Below are 23,820 nucleotides of genomic sequence, written 5' to 3' on the forward strand. Positions count from 1 at the left end.
GAAGAAAAGTTCATGACAGTGCAATTATGTTTGAAAAGAAAGGCACTAGTGTATTTTCAGTAGGTGGAGGCAAGGTATCTGATGCATTCTTGGCAAAAGTTTGAAGATTGCTTGTTGGAGTGTTTCCTAGCCATCCGGGAAGGAGACCTACACGAACAACTCTATGCTCTGACATAGGAGGGGAAAATCATGGAGTACATGATGGAGTTCGAGCTATTTTTTAGGGCGGTTGAGAAATATTTTTGTAGCAGAACTAGAATGGAACTTCTTGAAGGGCCTGAGCCTGACATCCGAATGGTCATTCGACCATTGAGGCGGCGTAAATTGAGGGAGATGACGAAGCTTGCCCAGATGATGGAGGACAAGAAACACGCTAAATTGACAAACAAAGGCGACAACACAAAAGGAATCTACAAAAGTGCCTTGGCAGTCATGACACCGAGGACCCAGACGGTGGCATTTCCGAAAGAGACACTAAAAGAGAAGAATATGGGGACTCGTCTTGGGGGCAATTTCAAGCACCTCACCGATGCAGAAGTGCTAAATAAACGATCAAAGGATTATGCTACCTCTGTCATGTAAAGTATGCCCTAAGCAATCGTTGCAAGGAACGCGCTCTTCAAATCCTTTTAATTCAGGAAGAGGAGATAGAGGGTGAGGAATCGGAGGAAGATGCGGTGGAGGAGCATTTGCACTTAGATGTAGCGGATGTGTCCCAAAATTCAGTAACGGGATTTATTTTGAATCACATCATGAAAATGAGGGAGTGGATTGGAGGACAACCGATTGTGGTCTTGGTGGATAGTGGGGCCACATATAACTTTATCTCAAATCAGTTCGTGGATCAATGAGGGTTAATGTCGGTGACTACAGGGAGCTTTGGCATCATGATGGGGACATAAATGGTGGGAAAAAGTCGAAGAATTTTGTAAGGGGTTGGTTTTGACACTACATGGCCAACAAGGGGTGTACTTCCTTCCCTTGGATATGGGCAACATATGTGATTTTGGGGATAAAGTGGTTGCAGGCGCTTGGGTAGATGAAGGTGGACTGGAAATCCTTAACAATAGAGCTCCAGGTAGAAGGTAGGAGGGTGATGTTGATAGAAAATGCTAGCTTATGCAAAACTGCATTGCCGCTCAAAAATATGGTCAAGTCGATACGAAGAGCAGGAATAAGCCACTTAGTAGAGTCGCAGAGCATTGAGGAAGTTTGTGATACAGAGTAGGCAGATTTTCCCGAAGGGGCCAGAAGCTCCTACGATAGTTTATGGATGTCTTTTAACTGTCAACTAGTTTACCACCGTCAAATGACTCACAAATTGAAATGGAGGCAGATATGTTCATTGGCTCTGTGATTGAACCTTGGATGCTTGAAATCAACGGTGTAATTATTGAAGAAGACAACAGAAATGTTATTAATGCCCTCCGACATTCCATGGAAAGGACCGCTCGAAGTCAACAAAGTGGACATAATCCAGATCTAACATTTTTAACCAATTTTTGACAAGTGTTATTTTCTTTTATACCTAGATCTTATAATGGAACAATGCATTTTTGTGCACAATTTGGATTAGAAGATGTTTTTGTTAAAAGTTTACCCTAAAGTCATCCCTTGTCATTTTTTGTTAAAAGGCAAAGAAGTTTTTGTTGGTTACTACTTTGTAACCTTCTTTTTTGCTTTTTTGTTGTGGTCTTTTGGCTGCAATTTATAATTTTTTTACTCTTGTATTAACGCAAAATGCACACCTTTCACAAAGAAGCACAAGCACGCGATTACATAAAAGAAGGGTCTCCTATCAGTGTCAGATCATGCTGGTATCCCCAGAAATCAGAAAGATGAGATAGAGAAGTTGATCAGAGAGATGCTCGAGGTTGGGATTATTAGACCTAATGTTAGCCTTTTCTCTAGTCCAATCCTATTGGTGACAAAAAAAAGTACAGTTGAGATTCTGCGTGAACTACAAAGCTTTGAACAAGGAGACGGTGTTGGATAATCTGTAATTGATAATTTGTTCGATGTGCTTTATGGGTAATTATCTTCTCGAAAATAAATCTCAAGTCGAGATATCACCAGATCAGGATGAACCAGTGGATATACATAAGACATCGCTCAGGAAACATGAAAGACGTTACAAGTTCTCGGTAATGTTGTTTTGCCTCACCAATGCAGCCACATTTTAGTCCCTTATGAAGAGAGTTTTTCAACCTTACCACAAGAAATTTGTCCTGGTCTTCTTTGGTGACATTCTAATCTACAAGCATGCAGAGACGGAACATGTGAAGCACCTGAGGACGGTCCTGAAGAAGTTGAGAGTACACTAGTCATACGGCAATCTGAAGTAATATTCTTGTGTGGCTACAAGTGGAGTACTTATGGCAAGTGGTGAACAATGCGGGAGTAGTAGCAGATGGACTAGCCTTCACCCAAAAGCTTGAAGAAGTTGAGAGGATTTCTAGGTCTCACCAGATATTCTAGAAATTTATAAAAGGGTGCGGCACCATAGCATGGTCACTGACGAAGCAGCTGAAAAAAGATAATTTCAAGTGGGGGAAGCCACAACACAGACCTTCGAACACTGAAGAGAGACATGAGCAGTGTATCAGTACTAGCACTTCCAAATTTTAGTAGACCATTTGTGGTAGAGACGAATGTGTCAAGGTACGAATTGGGGGCAGCACTCATGCAGGACCAGCGACTGATTGACTACATCAGCCAATTACTCACCACTAGAGCGAGGCTCAAGTCAGTATACAAGTGAGAGTTGATGAATATTGTCTTGGTCATTTAGAAGTGGCAGCCCTACCTATTGGCACAACATTTTCTTATCAGGACAGATCGCAGGAGCTTGAAGTAGTTGTTGAAGCGGAGGATGATAGCTAAAGAGCACCAGAGATGGCTATCCAAATTGTGATTTCGAGATTTAGTGCCGGATAGGATTGAAGAATAAAGCCACATATGCCTTTTCCAAAAATGTGGAAGAATCTTAGCTGAAGGCCTTATCGGTACCTCTGGTCCTATATTGGGAAGTCATGAGGCGGGAAAGAGAGCAAGATGAAGAGCTATGAAAAATACAAGCAGAGTTGCTTCAAAATCCGAAGTCATTCGGGATATGTGTTTAGGGACAGAGACTACTCTACCAGAAGGGGTCGGTGTTACCAAGGGCATCTGAGTACATTCTCAGACTGTTGCAGGAGTTTCACGGCAATGCAACCAGGGGGCATTCCAGAGTGCAAAAGACAATTAGTTGTTTAGCAACAAAGCTGTACTGAGTGGGGATGCGCAGAGACATGTAAGACATGGTGGCACGGTGTAATGTTTCAGCGACACAGATAGTTGACTATGGCGTCAGGAGGGTTGTTACAATCGTTCGAATTGCGGGAGAAGGTTTGGGAGGAAGTGACCATGGATTTCATAGTAGGGTTTCCACGATAAGAAGGGTTTACGTTACCAAAAGCATTTGATTACCTTCTCAGGTTGTTGCAAGAGTTTCACGGCAGTGCAATCAGGGGGGCATTCCAGAACGCAAAAGACAATCAGTTGTTTAGCAACAAAGCTGTACTGAGTGGGGATGCGCAGAGACGTGTAAGACATGGTGGCACGGTGTAATGTTTCAGCAACACAGATAGTTGACTATGGCGCCAGGAGGGTTGCTACAATCATTCGAATTGCGGGAGAAGGTTTGGGAGGAAGTGACCATGAATTTCATAGAAGGGTTTCCAAAATAATAAGGGTTTACGGTGATCTCGGTGGTAGCGGATCGCTTGTGCAAATATGCATATTTCATTCCATTATAGCACCCATACACTGTGATCTCAATCGCCACAGTGTTCATATGAGAAGTGGTCCATTTGCACGGAGTGTTTGATTCACTTTTATCAAACAAAGAAAAGGTGTTCCTCAGCCATTATTGGAAAGCTATTCACATTACAAGGAACAGTTCACAAGAAAAGCACAGCATATCATCCTCAGACCGATGGCCAAACAAAGGTGGTCAACATGAGTGTGGAGACATGCCTACGCTAGTTTGTTTTGGATAAGCCGAAGCTTTGAGCCAAGTGGCTTGCGTGTGCCAGATAATGGTATAATTCTTCGTACCATATGACAACACAAACCGTTCAAGATTTTGTATGAGCGGGATACACCTCAACTAATAACTATGGGCATAGTGCTACACCAGTAACCAGCATCGACCAATACTTGGAGAGGGATAGCATATTGTCTGAGCTCAAGGAGCATCTACTGAGAGCACAGCAAGTCATGAAGAGACACGCAGATGGACACAAGAGAGAGGTGCAGTTTGAACCAAGAAACATGAAACTTGACCCTACAGGTAAATGATGTTGGCCAGACGGAGGAACGAGAAACTTTCACCACTCTATTTTGGACCTTACGAATTAACGACACCCATCGAGGCAGTGGCCTACCCTTTAAGGTTAATGTCGTCATCATCACTACATCCAATCTTCCACATTTCACAGCTAAGACGGGCACTTGGAGATCATACACCCACATCATCACTACTCACAATGATGACAAAGGACCTGGAGGTGATTCCAGAGCCTTTAAAGGTTGAAAAAAGTGCGTCAAGGATAGACAGAAACAAGGGAGCTACTTATTAAGTGGCAAAGTTTGTCAGAGTATAAAGCAACGTGGGAATTGTATGAGGTAATCTGAAAACAGTTTCTCATCATTCCACCTTGAGGACAAGATGCTTCTTTGAGAAGGGAGTATTGTTATGACCAGTCAGGAACCGGTCTAGACGGGTTTGGTTGGGGATCAGTCGATCGACCAACCCTAGCCCTCTAAGGGTCGAGCAACATAGCAGGGTGGGTCGAACGCAGCAGGGAGGTCCAAAGTACCAAGCGCGTTGAATGCAGCAGGGAGGATCCGTTTGCCAAGCAGCGGGGCAGCGAGGTCGAACGAACCTGGCGCACCGAACACAGCTGGAGGATCTGTTCGGCAAAGACCGAGACAACAAGGTCCAGCGAACAAGTGGGGTCCACAGGCTTTTATCATACATGCAAGAAGGAGAAATTTGAGTTTGGGGAGAAAGTTTGAAGTTTTGTGATGGGATTATACTATAGCTAATAACCTTAGGGTTCGGTTTTTTAGGCATATTTTGTTGGTGGTAGTTATCTTTTTGTCTGTGGTGTCTTTGGCGTCATCTAGGATTGCGAAAGAGACGATCTACCTCTCGAACAATAGATCATCATTGTATCTTTTTTATTTTCCTTTAATTTTCATTAGAGAAGCCCTCGTTTGAGTTTTTCCACCTACTTATTACTATTTCGTCGTCGTTTGATCCTTGAATTTGGTTCTAGATCGTATCAATATGCAGAGATGTCTAGAAGCTTACAATGGAAGACATGCAAAGAAGATCTTCCAAATATAATAAAGGCATGCAACATTTGAGAGGAGGCAACCCGAAGAGTTCAACCATAGCCACAATAGTGACTCACAAGATCAAGAAAGTGTGAATTCCTCTTACAAAATTTTCAGTGATGAATAATCAGTACCCCAACAATTTAGCATAGAATATCAAAGGAGATGCGAGAATTTTGGAATGAAGATTGAATTATAGAATTTTAGCAAACGTTTGGATCCGAATGAATTCATTAGGTGGCTTACCATAGAACATATTTTTTTAGTACAAAAATATTCCATGGGATAAAAAGATAAATTGAAAGCCATCAAGAATCTTTCATTGTGTTAGAAGAACCTGAAGCATCTTCGATAGCACGATGAGAAGAGTGAGATCCACACATGGTCTAAAATAAAAAAGAAAGATGTAGCGCAAATACTTTCTTCTGTATTACCGGAAAAACATGTTCATATAACTCAACAACATGCACCAAAGATGTTATTTTGTGAAGTACACAATTGAAATTGATCAAAGCATATTTAAATATGAGTTGTTTAAACTAGAGAAGCAAATGGCAAGATATCTTGGATGACTGAAGCCATCTATAAATGATGCGGTGTAGCTACACTCATATTAGTCCCTGGTTAATGTACAGACTCTAGCTTTAAAGATAAAGTAACAATATCAACAGAGGGCCATCACACGTTACAAAGAGAGCTTAAGCACAAAGATCAGGCAACAAGAGTACACCCATTGAAGTATTCAAGCCGATATCTCCCTAGAAAAATTAGGTTTAGGGGGGAGAAAATGTGGATACTACTAGCACACTAAAACCCATCATACCTAAGAAGTGCTTCAAATACCACAATTTCAAATGCATTGTGTCCACTTAGTCAAATAGAAGAGTGGGCTCTTTCACTTAATAGGGAAGTTAAAAAAATAAATATTGACACGGAAGAAAATAAGAATGTCAGAGAGGAGTATCAACTCCCAACCAGCAAAGAAGAGAGGCTAATGATATAACCAATACTTCAAACTAAGACAACGAGAGAACAACAATGACAACGCCACAAAATTTTTCAGACATGTTATTTCATGAAGGAAAATGTATGCAATCTCATCATGAATGTAGATAGTGGTTAGAATGTGATGTCTACTAGGACAATCGATAGGTTGATCACTGAAATACAAAAGTACACCCGATCTTACTCTCTTGATTGAAAAAGGGAAAACAACACAGTTAACAGAAGATGTCTTGTGAAATTATCTATTGGAGAAAAGTTCTAGGAGCAGATATGGTGTAAAATGGTATCCATGGATGATTGTCAATTCTATTAGGCCGTCAATTGCAGAACAACCGTTATACACACATGATGGCTATAATAACACATATCAAGGATGGGAAGCACATCATACTCTTACCTTGGAAAAAATATGATGTAAATGGTGTTCCTATAGATCCTGAGACAATAGTACCACGAGCTACCTTTTTGTGGGTCTTAATGAAAGCACAAATAGGACTAAATTGGTGGTCCTAGAAGTTAGACAATCTAAGTAGTTGATACAAGACACAGATTAGGCCCTATTGGGAGAGCTTTAGAGTGTCCTGATCAACAACAAACATAGTGGGGTGCCACCATTTAGGGATATCCAACATGCAATAGACTTCATCCATAATCTATTTTCTAAGCTAGCACACCTATTAAATACAACCAACCAAGCATGCGAAGTGGTATAGGCATGTCCACATTCGTCTGTGACAAATGCAACAAGTAGCAAATCGAGAATCCAGTTGTTGTGATTTGTCATTATAACTATTTCGCTTAAAAAAATATTTTCTCCAATATTCTATCATAAAATTTGCATGCTTTGAATCTAAATTTCTACTTTAAGGTTATTTTCAATGTTAGCTTTGTCAACCTCTTGATAATTGGCTTCTTTATAATATTTTCCAACATCTTCATTCTAAGAGGATCATTCATATACGTATTTGTCACTTTTATTGAACAAAAGATTAGGCCTAGTACTGGTGAACGACAACTTAGGGTTCAAGGAGACTCCATGTATAAGTGATTTTATATTGAATTTTTATTACACTTATCCTATCTCAAGAAGGAATAAAAAGGTTGTACATAAAGAAATACAACAACAAACAACTAGTTTTTATCCCAGTAAGTGAAGTCGGCCACATGAATCCTTTTTCACCATAGTATCGTGTTGAGTGTCATATTTCATTTAAAATCTAATATAGTAAGATCCACTTTTATACAATATACCCAAATCTTTTTAGATGTACCTCTACCTTTCTTAACATAAATAAAATCTAAAACATCTACTCTTCTAACCGGATCATCAGATGGTCGACATTTAATGTGAACAAACAATCTAAGATGACTCTCTAATCTTGTCTGCCACTGGAACTATATCAACCCTTTCATGGATACACTAATTTTACATTTTATCTCACATTTTATCTCTAAGTGTCAAACCACTCATCCACCTAAGCATTCTTATTTCAGCAACACTTAACTTAGTTTTATGCTTCTCTTTTAAAGACCAACATTCTACGCCATAAAGCATTGCAAATCTCACCACCATATTATAAAATTTTCCTTTAAGTGTAAGCGGTACTTTTTTATCACACAATAGGCCAGATGCATTCCTCCAATTCAACCATCCAACTTGAATTCTACTAATAATATCCCCATCTATATCACCATCACTTTGAACAATAGACCCGAGATATCTAAAACATTCACACCCTTTTAATGGCTTGATCATCCATAATTACAATTGTGCCACAAGATCTACTATTAAAATAACATTCCATGTATTCCGTTCTAGATCTACTCAAAGGAAGGCCTTTAGATTCCAATGTAGACCGCAATAATTCAAGTATTCCCTATATTTTTTCTCTAGTCTTATCCACAAGAAGGATATCATCAGTGAAAAGCATACACAAAAGTACGTCCTCAGGTAAATGTCCAGTAAGAGCATCCATAACTAAAGCAAAAAAACAAGGGCTTAATGCCTATCGTTGATGTAATCTAACTGAAATAGGAAAATACTTGGTCAATCATCCTTTCGAGCACAACTAATAGCTTTAGAATACAAATCTTTAATGACTTAAATATAAGTTGTATCAATATTTTTTCTAGAACTCTCCAAATAACTTATCTTGGAACCTTATCATAACGTTTTTCTAAATCAATAAAAAACATATGTAGATCCTCCTTACTCTCTCAATACTTCTTCATCAAAGTTGTCAATAAATGTAAAGCTTCCATAGTAGGCTTGTCCAGAATAAATCCAAGCTGATTATGAGAAATCTTTGTATCACGACTTAAGTTATGTTCAATTACTCTTCCATAATTTAATGCATGACACGTTAATTTAATTCTTCTATAATTTGCATATACTTATGCATCCTCTTTATTCTTAAAAATGATGACCAAAATACTCTTTCTCCACTTCCCAGGGATCTTTTTAAGTTTTAAAATAATATTAAAAACTTAAGTTAGTCAAGAAGCTCACAAATCTCTTAAATATTTCCACACTTCAATTGGAACATAATCAGGTTCTATTATTTTTCCACTATTGGGTTTTTTTAAAGCTTCCTCAACTTTCCTTTTACTAATGTGAATGTGAAAAAAAAAGTTTTATTATTACTAAAATATTAAGATCACTAAAGTTGATCGTACATTAAAAAATTTAATTGAAAGGTTTATCAATATATTTCACGCACTAATGTTAAATATTTTCCTCTAAGAAAAACGTTTTTTTTTCACCTTTAATACATTTCACATGAATTAAATCTTTAATTTACTCTTTGTTTGGTCAGTTTATACATATATTTTTTACCCTTTTTAGTATCTAATCTATTATAAAGATCACTAAAAGAAAAAGTTTTAACGTCACAAATTGTTCGCTTAGACTCCCTGCGGGCCGCCTTATATTTTCCCAGTTCTTTAAACTCTTACATCTAAACCAATTTTAATAACAAAATTTCTCATATTTTATAATTTCTTGTGCATTATTCTTCTACCACCAACTATTTTTATTTGTAAAAATTTTACATTTGGATTCTCCAAATACAACTTTTGTGACTTGTTTAATAGTGCTTGTTACTTTACCCCGCATATAATTAACTTCTTTAAGAACATTTCAAATCTTAAAATCTAGAATTTTACTAATAAAAAAGAATTTTATTCATATCTTTTAGGTGCCCCCATTTAATTTTATGATAATGTTCTATTGTATTTTTATCTTTTAATTCATCTTAAAATATAAAACTAATAATCAGCGTTGAGTACTAATTTTCACTTAAAATGATCTTACGATCTTTATAGTTTGGACAATCTTTTTTTCCCATTAAAAAAAAATCAATGTGTTGTATTATATCGTTTCTTACAATTAATAATATGTTCATCTCTATTTTAAAATATATTATTAGCAATGACAAAATTGTAAAATAAGGTAAAATCCAATATGGTTCTACTTATTTCATTAATCACTCCAAAACCATAATCACCATGAATATTTCTAAAATCTTCTATCATTCTGCCAACATGTTCATTTAAATCTTCTCCAACAAAAATTATTTCTTCAACATGCATCAATTGTATTAATTCTTTTAGGGCAATCCAAAATTTTTCATTTGACCCTATATCTAAACCTACTTAAGGAGCATAACCACTTAAGACAATAAAGATCTAAGTATCGACAATAATCCTTATGGCTATAATTCTATCTCCAATTCTACTAATTTTAGAGCATTCATTATCTTTCAAATTCTTATCTAGAATTACATCTACACCATTTTTGGTATAACTCTTATCTGATACCAGAGTTTAAAATATAAGCTATTAATCTCCTTATATTTTCTCCAACCCATTTAGTTTCTTTAAAGCATAAGATATTTATCATTCTATGAATCATAATACATACTAATTTGATTAATTTACCTGTGAGAGTACTTATATTCAAAAATCTTATCCTAATATTAATTTTATGGACTAACATTTTTGCTCGCATCCGTCCATAATGTAGGAACTCTGGCTTATTTGACACTACATCCGGGCATCAGTGTAAAAGCCCTTGCACACTTATTATAGTATTCAGGTCATACAGCGTGTCGATTCCAAGGAACGCCCTAGCATTCATGTCATGAATTTTTGACAAATTTTATGTTAGTTGTAAATTACCTTACACAACTTTTCAGTTTTCGCATCAGGGGCTTGTGACCCGGCAATGCACATAAATAAATGTTCAAATAACTATCTCAGAAAGAAAAATCTAGAAACAAATTTTTAATTTTTGAAGCTGGAATTAACCACAAAACAAAAAAAAAAAGTCAATTGTTCCAGAATTGTTGTATTGTTCTATACTTGCTTCAGATTATCAAATTTTTGCATAAGGAAAATTATTGTTGGCAAATTGTTAGATTATTTTAGATGGAAACGTATTACTCATAGATATAGGATTATTTCAACAGTTATGATGTTAACAATTAATGGAAAAGATGAGGCATAGGAGAGCAAGATATTTCAAGAGTTGTAAATGTCATTGCCAAAGAAAGCTATTAAGCAAAGATGCACATTTTGTAATATTCCATGGCATGATAAGAACATGTAACAAATGAAGAAGATATGAAAAGGAAGCATGTACGTAAAATTGCTAGATGTGTAAAATAGAGGCGCAACCTACGTAGCATTGACATTAATGAATAGAGAAGAATCTGCATGTAGACCAAAGTTGATTTAAATAAACATAATGAAATTGAAGATGAGCTACATGGAAGAAGCTTAAGCATATGGCAAATAGGATGCGATCCAATCATTTTACAACCAAGAGCTCTTAATAGTATCTCTAGAACCCAGAAACTATGGCAAATGTTTATAAAATAATGTGTTTGTTACAGACTTCATCAAGTACACAAGTTTCCAAATAATCAATGACATCATTCTCATTCCTAAGCATTGCTAAGCACAACAATAAATAGATAATAAAACGAGACAAAATATAATTCACATCAACTCACTTGTATAGCTCCATAAAGCCCGACATTTTTCAAACAAAAAACTAAATTATCATGCATTCGCATAATTGACTTTATCTTCTTGCGCCTCTCAATAGAATCGCTAATGTTTTCCCACAACAAGCAAGTACTCTGCACAAATTAGCACAAAAGAATAATAAAAAAGTATTCACAATAAATGCTCCTTTTAATGTATTAAATCATCGGGAGAACCACCTGATGTTTTAGCACATCTAACTTTTTGCAATAACTCGAGATAAGAGTTGATTCAGAATGATCAACGGGACCATAAAAGTAAATTTTTACATCTGGGGATGCAATAACACTTTCAAGTTCAGGATTGTCATCAACAGAATACACCTGTGCAAAAGAGAAACAAAACATTAATGTGTTGACAGTTAAAATAAGTTCAAGTGTAGAAATTTAAATACAAACCTTTGCATCAAGTAAATTCTCAAGGCTATTGATGCATTTTATATAATTCAACTGATTAGAACGCCCTGGGAAAATAAGTAAAAATTAGGTATTTAATAAATGAAAAGGAACACGTGATATCACCCAAATTATTTAGCAAAAAATAAAACATACAAACAAAACAGAAAATAAAGGATGTATGAATAACCAATACATGTGGGAACAGACTACAGATCAGAGAACTGTTGAATACTCGAGTATAAAGTGAAACAGGTGCAGTGATTGCAATGACATTCTTCCGGATCTTTTGTAAAATTGGCTTCACCTTCGCCAACATTTTGCACATTATTATGGCTATTTTGAAGATTTCTTAATATTATGCTTCCTTTTGATGCTTATTTTTATGCTAAAACTAGAATAATAGCATCAATGAGTATTAGTTCTTCATTTTATCTTTCTTTTCATCGTTCAGGAGGAACAATAGATAAAACTCCACATAATCTAAGGTTGTAAAAGTACATATCAAACTATTAGTCGATATGTTCTACCATATAAACAACTTCGATTTATGATTCATTCTAGCTCATTTTTTCGCACTTGGATCTTCGAGCGAAACTACAATTGAACTTCCAGCCCTCTGTGAGGTATAAACATTTTTTTATGGGGAGACTGGAAAACTAATTAACTTCATCATAGGAGGTTGAAATTGTCTTGAATCGTTAACTCTTAGAAAATTCCCTATGAGGTCGACCATCACAGGAGTCATAACCCACTCACACTACAGAATTTCTCATTATAGATTTTTTCACTTAACTTTAGCATCTTGTCTTATTTTTCTTTCCATTAGAACCTTTCCGCAATTGACTTTTGGCTTTGAGACCTTAAGTGTCATTCACAGAAATTCATCTAGTGGAGCTTACTTTGATCCATCTTAGGATATTACAATAGATCATACCTTGCTTGGTGAAGCTCTCCTAGCCTCAATCACAACCATTCAAATTTCTTCAATACTACCTTTTTCCTTCATAACTTAACAAATTTGATGTACTCTAGATGAAAAGATTTCAGGTTCTTTCTTTTCAAAAGCAAGAATTCAATGTTATTGATAGACCCAGAATGATTGCTTTAATTTGCCAATAAAACTATTTCACTTAGCATCTTTCTGAGGGGATGGTCACCACCTAGTCAGTGCGTTGAGGTGTTATGGTTTGCTAAAACTGTAACTACACGATTCGCAGCTCAACATTGGAACTCATATTTTATCAAATGGACAATTTCCTTCAGCTAAGTAAGCTTCAGCAACATGCCTCCTAAGTGCAAAGAATTCAGTTGGCATTATATTAGTGTTCACAAGCAAAAGGGAAAAAGGGAGACTTTGCGTAGCAGCAGCCCTCTTCACAGCCCTCTTCATTAATGGGTCTTCTTAAATAAGTCTGTCTTTCAAAATAGAGATTCTTTTTTGAGGAGCTCTATTAGCGGTGGCAATTTCATTAGTTATTTTCTGATGAAGTCATTAAGCTCAACGCTTAGGTTCTTCGACAGATTAGGATCTCGTAATCTAGCCTTAGACAAGTATAACGGTGGCTCTAACATCGATAGCAGGAATCTACAAACCACTAAACTAAACAGAAGCTCCAATCTCTCTAGTATTGATTATTAGTATTAGCCAAGCAAATGGTGGCTCCACATCCTAACTACATAATGAAAGGAGTGTTTTGTAGAATTATTTTACATAAATAAAATGTGAGGACCAATTATTAACAATTGATGTCACACCACACCTTTACAATGCAGAAAGATAAAAAACATATAATATTTACAAATTATAATGCTTGAAAGCTCGTAAGAAAAATCAATTAAGCATTTCTCATTATCACAAGAAATATAAAAGTTTAAAAATGGCAATGATTGAATAAAATTTTTTACTTTTGATTATATTTTTATTTGGCTGCTATTATAAGAAAATGACTAATAAATAATGAAAAGAAAGATTTTCCCCAGCAGAACATGTAGAAATTTATGAGTTCTGAAAGTTCACACTCTGATCATGAAGAGAGTGCAGTTATTTCAAATCAATTTTTTAAAAGGCAAATAAAATTTTAGAATACACACTACCTAAAGATTTTGCCCTATTTTGCAAGGGCTTTATGATTCATCGCCAAGTTTCTCATAGGTATAAGCCCATTTAGTTAATTACTTTTCAAGATCACCCGAAATAATTTGAAGTAATGTTAGACAGTAAATGCTAAGTACTTGGCATATAGTAACAACAATATTAATTTTTTATTAAAGAAATTTGCTGTCTTGGCTAGTGCGAATTATAAAATGAATCCACAACAACCCTAATTTAGATTTTATGGTTCCATCATTCATAGCAACCGAAGGGTTGAGTTTGATCAGCTCAATTTTATAATACATAAGCATGTTAGGGCATAGAGAGAGAAAAAAAAAACTTGTATAGTTACAGTGGGTCTTCAAACTCATCAATTGCTTATAAGTTTCTTTTATCGAATAAGACATTCTTCAAAATTTGCACCATTAATTAAAATCAAATCTATAAGCTTACATTCCTTGTCTTAGAATAATACTAGTTTCTTCTCCATTTAGCCAAGGTCAACTCCATCATTTATGTATATGGCATTAAACTTTAGAAATTGCTAGGTTATGGGCATTACCAACTCTACATTTTCTATATAAATGATCATGCTTTCAATAATTATTGAGCTATAAACAATGTCATCTCTACACTTCATATGTAAGAGATCGGGTCATGGACGGTTATTGCATTGCCTTTGCCAACTCTATCATTTGCATGTGGAAGATCAAACTTCAAGAATCTATTACGCTTAGGGTCCTATCAACTCAGCACTTCATGTGTAGAGGATCCAACCTTAATGTGGGGACTTAGAACTCCGATTATGAAAAGATCCAAGGTTTTTGAGGATGTCCATAGGCAGGGCAACCCATAAAGTTTTCTGGTTAGATAATTTTTTACCATAAAAAAGTCAAAAAGGTCTTAAGTAAATGCATTTCTAAGCATCTTAGTGTAATTCCTGATTAAATTACTGAACGCTACTCCACTATAAAAAACTTTTGTTACTCTGCCCTTTCAACGTAAAGCATTAGCTTATAAATGGAACATGCATTTCTCTTGATATACATAAAAATTTGTATTATGTGAGAAATATAATTTTTCATGGTTTGATAAAACCCCAAGATTTGGATTTCTAAATATAGCTTTTGAAATTATCATAGAATTTTGTGAAGCATTCAAGATTTGTAATTTTGTTTTAATTCCTTCTTTATTTCCCAATATTGCCATTTTTTGTATCTTGCATCCTTATTATTTGTTAGAAATTTTCTTTCGTTTTCTTATATCTTCTTAATTTTTATTGATATTTTTGTATTTAAAAATTTTTCCAATTCATATAATGCAAGTGCCTCATTCCACACATCTCAGTTGAGTTCAACTCAATGACTTAAATTCTTTCAAGTCTAATGAAAACAAACGTTTGAATGAAAATATGATTTTGTTCATCTCAAAAGGCACTAGAACTTATATTAATTAAACATTTGCAGCATTTGCATCAACTAGCATGTATGTCTTGATATAAAATGCAACTTGTTTTATCAGAAGTCTCAATGAAAGATGTGTTTTTCATATTCTCAAGTTACTTTTAGCTCAAAAGTATTGCCTCTTTATTAAGGATGGAGATTTCACCTATGTACCAGTGTTCTTTTTTTTTTCTAACCTTGTATATTTTTATACAATGCCCTGAATGCTTCACAATGTAATATTTTGCACACCACATGATAAACACTTTTTACAAGTTAAAATTACTACTTCATTCTCACTTAACAAGTTAGCTCATATGTGTATGCATTGGTAACAAGTTTTCTCGAAAACTATGCAAATCTTTAAATTAACAATTTTTAGTTGCAAGTTTTTCAATGAAATCCCCATATTATTTTCGCACAAACTTGCACTAAGGATCACATTTTTTCCCTATGCTTTCATTCTTGAGAAAACTTTGAAAATGTGTTTTTACCACCCGTGCGAAGGGCAGAGGAGGTGGGTCATCACACTACACCAATAAAAGCATTTTTGTTGCGATGCATAGGCAATGCAACTTATGAAATCCATCCCACCAAAACAATTACAGGGTTTAAGGGCATTTATGCATATTGCTCTATGGAAAAAAACATATAGAATCCAATTGAAAAAAAAAACACTACTTCAAAAATAACCCAAATGGGTTGTGTCCAAGGCGCTCAATATTCTCTTTTTTTTTTGTTTTTTTGAAGTAATATTTCCTACCTTTTTCATGTCGTCCTGAGGTATTGGTGTAATGATAAACTTTTCAAATCTTCAAGTAATTTAACTATTAAAAAAAATAAAATCAAATGCTCTTGACACTTGCTCTGTTGGTTTCATTCAAAGAGAAGCCCTACCGCCCGCAGCCTTTATCCAAGGGCTAATCTCCTTTTTCCTTCTAATTCAAATGAAACAAATGAGAAAGAAAGAGCAAGCCAAAGTGGGAGGGTGAGGAAGAGAAGGAGAAGCGGCATAGTGTGGTTGTGTGAGGCGAGACAAAAGAGAAGAAAGTGTGAGTGGTGCTTCCTTCAATCGTGTGAGTGATGCCGTCGTGAACATGAACCCTTGTCAAATGATTCAAGCAGCTCACATGAGCCTTCCTCACGCATCATCAATGATTCCATATTCATGCAGGTTTTTTCGTGGTCAAGAGACGCTCAACCGAGAGTCTGCAAGCCTAGAAGCAAGCAACGATTTGCAAGAATCTTTTTGGTGAGTTTTGAGTGTGTCGTGTGCATGAAGAAAGAAAGGAGAAAGATCCAATCATTTGGAGAGAGAGTGTTATTGATGATCGAGCGAGCACTTTTGAGCCTGCAGGCAAGGAAAAGACATAGCAACAAAGAGAAAGAGAATTTGCTAGAAAGCTGTGATTTGACTTTTTGAAAAAAATTATAATAGCCACCACAACTTTTTGAATAGCAGTTTCTTCTTTAACAACTTCATGGTTACTTCTTCAAACGGATGCAATTGCCAAAACAAACTCTAAGTTAAGATTTAAAAAACTTTAATTTAAAACAATAATAATATTGCCCCGAACTCAAGCATGCCAAAAAGGAATTTTTTAAGAAATATTCTTAATAAAAAGCACTTGATTAATAATATTATCATAATTAAATGTTGTTAATTTATATAAGTTTATTAATGTTTAGTATTTGTATATTTGTAATCAATTTGATGTGTTAAATGCTACAAGGAAAACCTGGTAAAGGAAAAAAAAAAGGACAAAAAAGATGGAGTTAATCAAAGGTAAATTGTTATTATATATGAGCCAAAAAAAAATTGATTAGAGGAAAAGCAACTGACACTGTTAAACAGGTGCGTAAATATATTTTTATATTATAATAATTCTTTTTATTTATGAAATCAATCGCAACTATTTTTACTTATTCGAGTACTTCTTTGAAAAGTAAAAATTTTCTTTTTTTTCCAAATGCTAAACAGAAAAATTAAAATATATATATATATATATATACATGCATGTGGAGTCACCCCTAGATAGTTAATTTTCATTTTTTTCCCCATAAGCTCAATTGAGTTGCCCACTTTTGCGCCCAAATGACTGATAACTTTTCTCTTACATCAATCCTCGAGTCATCAGAACTTTTTGTCATTCTCTGCAACGATAGGGCCTTTTTATCATGACTATGGACATGCCTTTAATTGTTTCATAATTGTTTTTCTCTTTTTTTTTAATGCTATATGCACACATTCACGGATGGTACTGACTGGGGATACAATGTATCATGCATCTAAAATGGAAATTAAAATAAAAACGAAAAATATTTGTCTACCATTTTTATGAGATTTGAATGTTTAAATGTACACTAAAGAAGAGGGCCTCGAGTCATCAGAACTATTCTCTTACATCGGTCCCCGAGTCATCAGAACTTTTTGTCATTCTCTGCAACAATAGGGCCTTTTTATCATGCATATGGGCATGCCTTTGTATGTTGCGTAATTGTTTCTCTCTCTTTTTTAATGCAATATGCACACATTCACGGATGGTACTGACTAGGGATACAATGTACCATGCACCTAAAATGGAAATGAAAATAAAACGAAAATATTCGTCTACCATTTTTATGGGATTTGAATGATTAAAAGTACACTACATAATACATTTAAATAACGACTCACATTGAAGAATATTGAAATTGAAATGAATAAAAATAGTCAGAAAATTAATTTCTTTATTATTTTCATTTTACTACTAATATTTTTTTTGCAGATATATTTTAAATATGAATTATGATAATTTAGAGACATTTTACACATTTAATTGTTTTCAGTTGCTAATATTTTTTAATGCAACATGCACACATTCACGGATGGTAGCTGACAATATGAGCCCCACGGGTTTAATTTATAGATGCTATTGTAGGGAATTTTTTATTTCAGTTTTATTTCTTTTTTATTCTTTTCTTATTATTCAGTATTACTTTCCTTCGTTTTTTGTTTTATATTTTGTGAGTTATAATGGCCTTTATTATGCTTGCACTAGTCGTTCTCCATATAATAAGGAGAAAGGCTGTAATTTGAAAATTATACAATAAGAGAATATTATTTCTCCACCATCCATCATAGCCTCTCCAACTATCATCCAGCAGTTGGAATCCTCTCTACAGCTACTGAAATCCCTCCAGCCAGCCTACAAGCCCTTTGTTGCTCTGTATCATAATCGTTGGATTCCATTCCTGCAGCAAGTAGCAGCTGACTACTTTATCCAAGCCTTTCAGTCCTCCATAATATGATTTAAACTCAGTTCTAATGCAAAAGTCATATTATTAAAACTGATAATGCAAAGGAAAACTTCAACATGATCTCTAGATCCCGCCTTTCAAATAATGATATCATCAATTTGAGTTCATGTGTTGAGGCTGCACAATAAAATGTGATCACAGAGAGAACAAATAGATATCTTCTTGGAGTATATAGGTCTCTATGATGTCTGTCATTCAATTGTAGGACATGCAATGCTCACAGCCAACTACATAATTAATAGAATGCCAAGCAGAGTACTTGGATTTAAAGCCCCTCTCAATATTTTGATGAAAACATACCCTCTTATTCCAACTTTCTCATAAAATCTTCCTTTAAAAATATTTGATTGTCTCGTTCGTTCACGTTCACCAACCAAACCACTGAAAGCTTGACCCAAAAGTCATCAAATATATATTCCATAGTTATGCTTCTAGAAAAAATGGGAACAATTGCTACTCTCTCGCCAAAAAAAAAATACTATAACTCCATGAATGTTACTTTCTTTGAAAACAATCCTATTATCTCAAATCTGAAATTCAGGGGGAGAGTCTAAGTGATATCAAATTTGATCCATTACTTTGGATACTCACACTACACCACAACCTATTTTACTTTCCTTCAACCATCTTATCTCCCATGTTTCACTACTTAAGATATCCAATCGGAGATTGACAACAAGGAAATGCACAAGGATGTTAATATACACTAAGAAAAAGAAATTCACTGAGCAAGATAAAGGTAATATGCAATCACAGAACTGCTCAAAACTAAACCTCAATCCACAGATCTTTAAAGTTCCAGAGGCAATGGAATCCAGTGCAAAAGACAAGAAAAGTTACACAAATTATCTTATCCAGGAATATTTATACAGATTATCTTATCCAGGAGTATATTGCCTATAGGAAGTTATCATCACCTTATAAAATTATTATATCAAATCTTTATAGTGTGCAGATACCTATTTCTATTCTTGAGCATTTCAAAGTCCAAAATAGAATATTGTAGTTAAAGAGGAGATCCAAGTACTTGATCTAAATGGCACATGAACCTTAACAAAGCTTCCTCCATATAAAAAACTCATTGGGTGCAAATGGATGTTCAAGGTCACATATAAAGCAGACGGAAGAATTAAGAGGTTCATGGCTAGGTTGGTAGCCAAAGGTCTCACTCAGCCTTACGGGATAGATTATCAAGAGAGATATGCACCAGCCACTAAGCCAAACACTATAATAGTTCTTCTTTCCTTGGCAGTGAACAAAGAATGGGAAGTGTATCAACTTGATATCAAAAATGTCTTTCAGTAAGGAGACCTTGAGAAAGAAATCTATATGAAGATCCCACCAGGGCTAAAAAATGCCTCGAATTAACATTTGATTTATAAACTAAGAAAATCACTTTATGGCCTCAAACAATTTTAACAAGCTTCGTTTGACAAGTTTGTCAAAACTATGAAGTCAAATGGGTACATCCAATGTCAAATTGATCATACACTATTCATAAAACATACACATGGAGATAAAAAACTATGCTTATTGTTTGCGTAGATAAGGTCCTGACAGGTGATGATGAAAAGGAGATTGGGAAGAATAAAGAGGTTTTTGCCACCAAAGTTGAAATCAAGAATTTAGGAGCTATAAAATACTTTCAAGGCATGTAAGTGGTTAGGTCTAAAAAGGGAATTGTGATATCCCAATAAAAAAAAACAACCTAGGCATACTAAAAGAGACAGAAATACAGGGTGTAAACCTGCTGAGACTCCTATGAATTTCAACAGAAATTTATATTCATTGGAAAAAAATAATAGTGGAAAAAGGAAGAAACTATACATTGGTGGAAAAACTTATCTACCTTTCACAAACTAGACCTGATATAGCTTATCTTGCCGGCATTGTCAGTCAACATATGAATAGCACAAATGAAGAATATTTGGAGATATTTATAAAATATTAAGATTTCTTAAGAAGATCCTAGGTAGAGGATTATTATTTAAAAAATCAGATAAAAGGGATGTATAAATTTAGAATGATGCTTTTTAGGCGGGAGAACTCACGGGTAGAGGATCCACATTTGAATATAACTCCTATTTATGAGAAATGTTGTCACATAAAGGAACAAGAAGCAAGCAATGGTCTCTAAAATTAGTGTATAATTTGAGTATTCGACATTTACTTTGAGAATTTGCAAAAAAATGTGGATTTCAAATGTCAATAAATATGTTAAGATGCCTCGGGGGTCAATCCCATAAGAACGTTCTTTGACTGTCAAGCCACCATTAGCATTGCAAAGAACCCCTATGCATCATAATAGGACCATACTTTGAGATTGATAAACAATTTCTCTAAAAACATCTATGGTGGCATCATACATTTAATCTACATTCCAACTCATTTTTAAGTTGCTAATGTCTTCACTAAATCCCTACCTCCAAGCAGTTTCACTTATTTGAATACCAAGCTGGGTTTTTACAACCTCTGTGATCTAGCTTAAGGAAGAGTGGAAATTGTCCCCACTAGGTGGCCCAAATCACTGGCCATCTGGGCACCACAAGTTCAAATTGTGAAAGCTATTGAAGAGAGTTTCCTATTGCAACTTTATTCATGTTTTTGCTTTTTTCATATTATGATTCATATTGTATTTGGTCAGTTGTAATGGCCTTGATTCTGTTCGTTCTAGTCGTTCTCTTATTTCTCCAAATAATAAGGGGAAAAGTGGTAATTTGAACATTACGAAAAGAGAATAATATCTATCCACCTTTCTTCAGACGCCAAGGAGCCTAGGGAGATAGGTACAATATATTAATTTTTACTTTTCTTTCAGATGTTAAAGTTTAAATATGAACGAATAATTATAAATTATTTTTTTATGAAATATAATGACTCTTAAGTTGTAGATGTTTTTATTTAAGAAATAAAATTGTTTGGATAGTTCTTCCATTGTTTGACCATTAGTATTCCAAGCTTCTGAACCAGGTCCTGACAATTGATAGGTGAATCAACGAAATGGTTAGTGAACGAAAGTAATAGAGTAAATATACATGTGTAACGAACAAAAATTAATTCAAAGATGAAAATATCTTTTTAGAGATACTAAATTAGCAAAAGCAACTATAACAGATGATTGAAATTGACCAAACTAACCAACCCAATCCAAATGTCTTTGAGAATGGTAAATATTAAACTTTTTTATTAATGGCTAGTTTTAACCATTATTAATTCATGTTTATTCTGATTTATTGGTTTGGATTCATTATAATTTCTTTCTTTTTCTACTATATCCTGGTTTTATTTCTTTCATTTCTAATAGAAATCTTGTAATTAATATTTATACCTCTCTTTGCATCAACAAGATCAATTTTAACGTGTTATCAAAGCCATGTCCTTGACGTAGCCTCCGTGCCTCTCCTTGCCGTCAGTTGATCCTTCCTAGCGTTGTCCCTTCCTCCGGCCAACCGAATCTCGGAGTCTCTCTCTCTCGAGTCCAGTCCAGTTGGCTAGAGCTTCTTCCGGGCACTGTTTTTACCTCCTGTTGGCCGAGTGTTGCTCAGGAAGGCACATGTTGACTGTCTAGCAGCCGGAAACAGAGCCTGACTGCTCGATCTCCCTCCATGTTCGTCAGTACAATGTTATTCTTTGTTTATAGCCAGCCTGATTTACGTTCAGCCATCAGTCCAGCTAGTCATACATGTTTCCAACCCAGGAGGAAGGCTGTCGAACTAGGTCTCTTTCACAAATTGTCAAAACTTCTTCCCTACGACAGATCTATCCCCTCCTGCTTCCTGAATCATCTGATGTCTCAACAACTAAACATCTCCTTTGGATCAGTTGGAAATTAGAATCACGGCGGACTCCTTAAGTAAACTTGATTCCACCCGAAGGTCAACTCCAACCCCCGTCCCTTAGCAGACTGGAGGATAGGAAAACAACATAAACTTCTTAATTACAACCCATAAACAAAACGCCAATAACTTTCAACCCCAGGCTTGTCACCCCACTTGTGATTACTATCACAAACTCAACCGTACTCGTGATAAATGATGGAAGCTCCACAGAAAACCTGCATCCAAACCGTCGGCCAAATCTTCCGCTGTCAAGGGTCTCCCTACAGCTTATGAATACAACACAGTATAACAGACCTCTGCCCAAAACAATTTGGAATTCTCCAACTCAATCAAAAGTCAAATATAACACATAATCAAGACGCTTGGATTCAGTCCGCTCACTTCCGACCCGTCGATCTCCCACATTCATCAAATAACAAATAGTATGACACTTCTTTTGTCTTTTCTAATTCATTGATCATTAATTCATCTATCACGGACCACATGACTAGAAGCTCTCAAGCCTTCTCGACATCATATCCTTATTCGGGGTAAGATATTGTTAAAATTGTTGACGATTGCTGGTAAAGAGTTTGATGTTTTAACAACAGGTCTAACTCTAGAATCTATATTACATGCCTCTCTACTGAAGTGTAACATTTTATCTGTGAGTAAGTTGAAATATGACATTGATTCTGTTGCTCATTTTTCCTCTGATGTTTGTGTCTTTCAGAACCATCGTTTTGGGAGGATGATTAGAACTACTAAGCGGGTTGGCGGTCTCAACTTCTTCTAAGAGAAAATACGGAGAACGATGACATTCCACCCAGTAGTTGCAGCTTATCTCAGTCCACTAATTATCTTATTATGTTGTTACACTATCGTTTAGATTATCCTAACTTCCAGTATCTAAAATGATTGTAACCATTAAGGTTTAATAATAAAAATTCTTCTAATTTCAAATGTGACATGTCAGTTAGCTAAACATTGTGTTCCTTATGTATATCCACCCTACAATTACACACATTTTGCTCCTTTCTCTCTTGTTCAAAATGATTTATGTGTTCCTTATCTATATCCACCCTACAATTACACACATTTTGTTCCTTTCTCTTATATTCAAAATGATTGTATCCGTTAAGGTTTAATAATAAAAATTCTTCTAATTTCAAATGTGACACATGTCAGTTAGCTAAACATTGTGTTCCTTATCCATATCCACATTACAATAACACACTTTTTGTTCTTTTCTCTCTTATTAAAAATGATTTATGGGGAACCTCTCGCACTTCTAGCTACACCAACAAATGATAGTTTCTTACTGATTGGTG

The 23,820-nt window shown here is 35.1% G+C and overlaps 1 protein-coding gene across 3 annotated transcripts in view; it reads right to left on the reverse strand.

Annotated features, from left to right (window-relative positions):
* Positions 1–23,820, reverse strand: part of LOC110039261 (endoribonuclease Dicer homolog 4) — a 131,791-nt gene that overhangs the window by 65,385 nt on the left and 42,586 nt on the right. For all 3 annotated transcript variants that reach the window (XM_020744268.1, XM_020744267.1, XM_020744269.1), the window contains 3 exons: positions 11,838–11,902; positions 11,619–11,762; positions 11,406–11,534 (listed from right to left, as the gene is read on the reverse strand). In XM_020744268.1, the coding sequence (XP_020599927.1) occupies positions 11,406–11,534; positions 11,619–11,762; positions 11,838–11,902 (338 nt within the window). The remainder of the gene's footprint in view (positions 1–11,405; positions 11,535–11,618; positions 11,763–11,837; positions 11,903–23,820) is intronic.

Source organism: Phalaenopsis equestris, unplaced genomic scaffold (assembly GCF_001263595.1).
Source record: "Phalaenopsis equestris unplaced genomic scaffold, ASM126359v1 Scaffold236011, whole genome shotgun sequence".
In the NCBI taxonomy this organism is placed as follows: domain Eukaryota; kingdom Viridiplantae; phylum Streptophyta; class Magnoliopsida; order Asparagales; family Orchidaceae; genus Phalaenopsis; species Phalaenopsis equestris.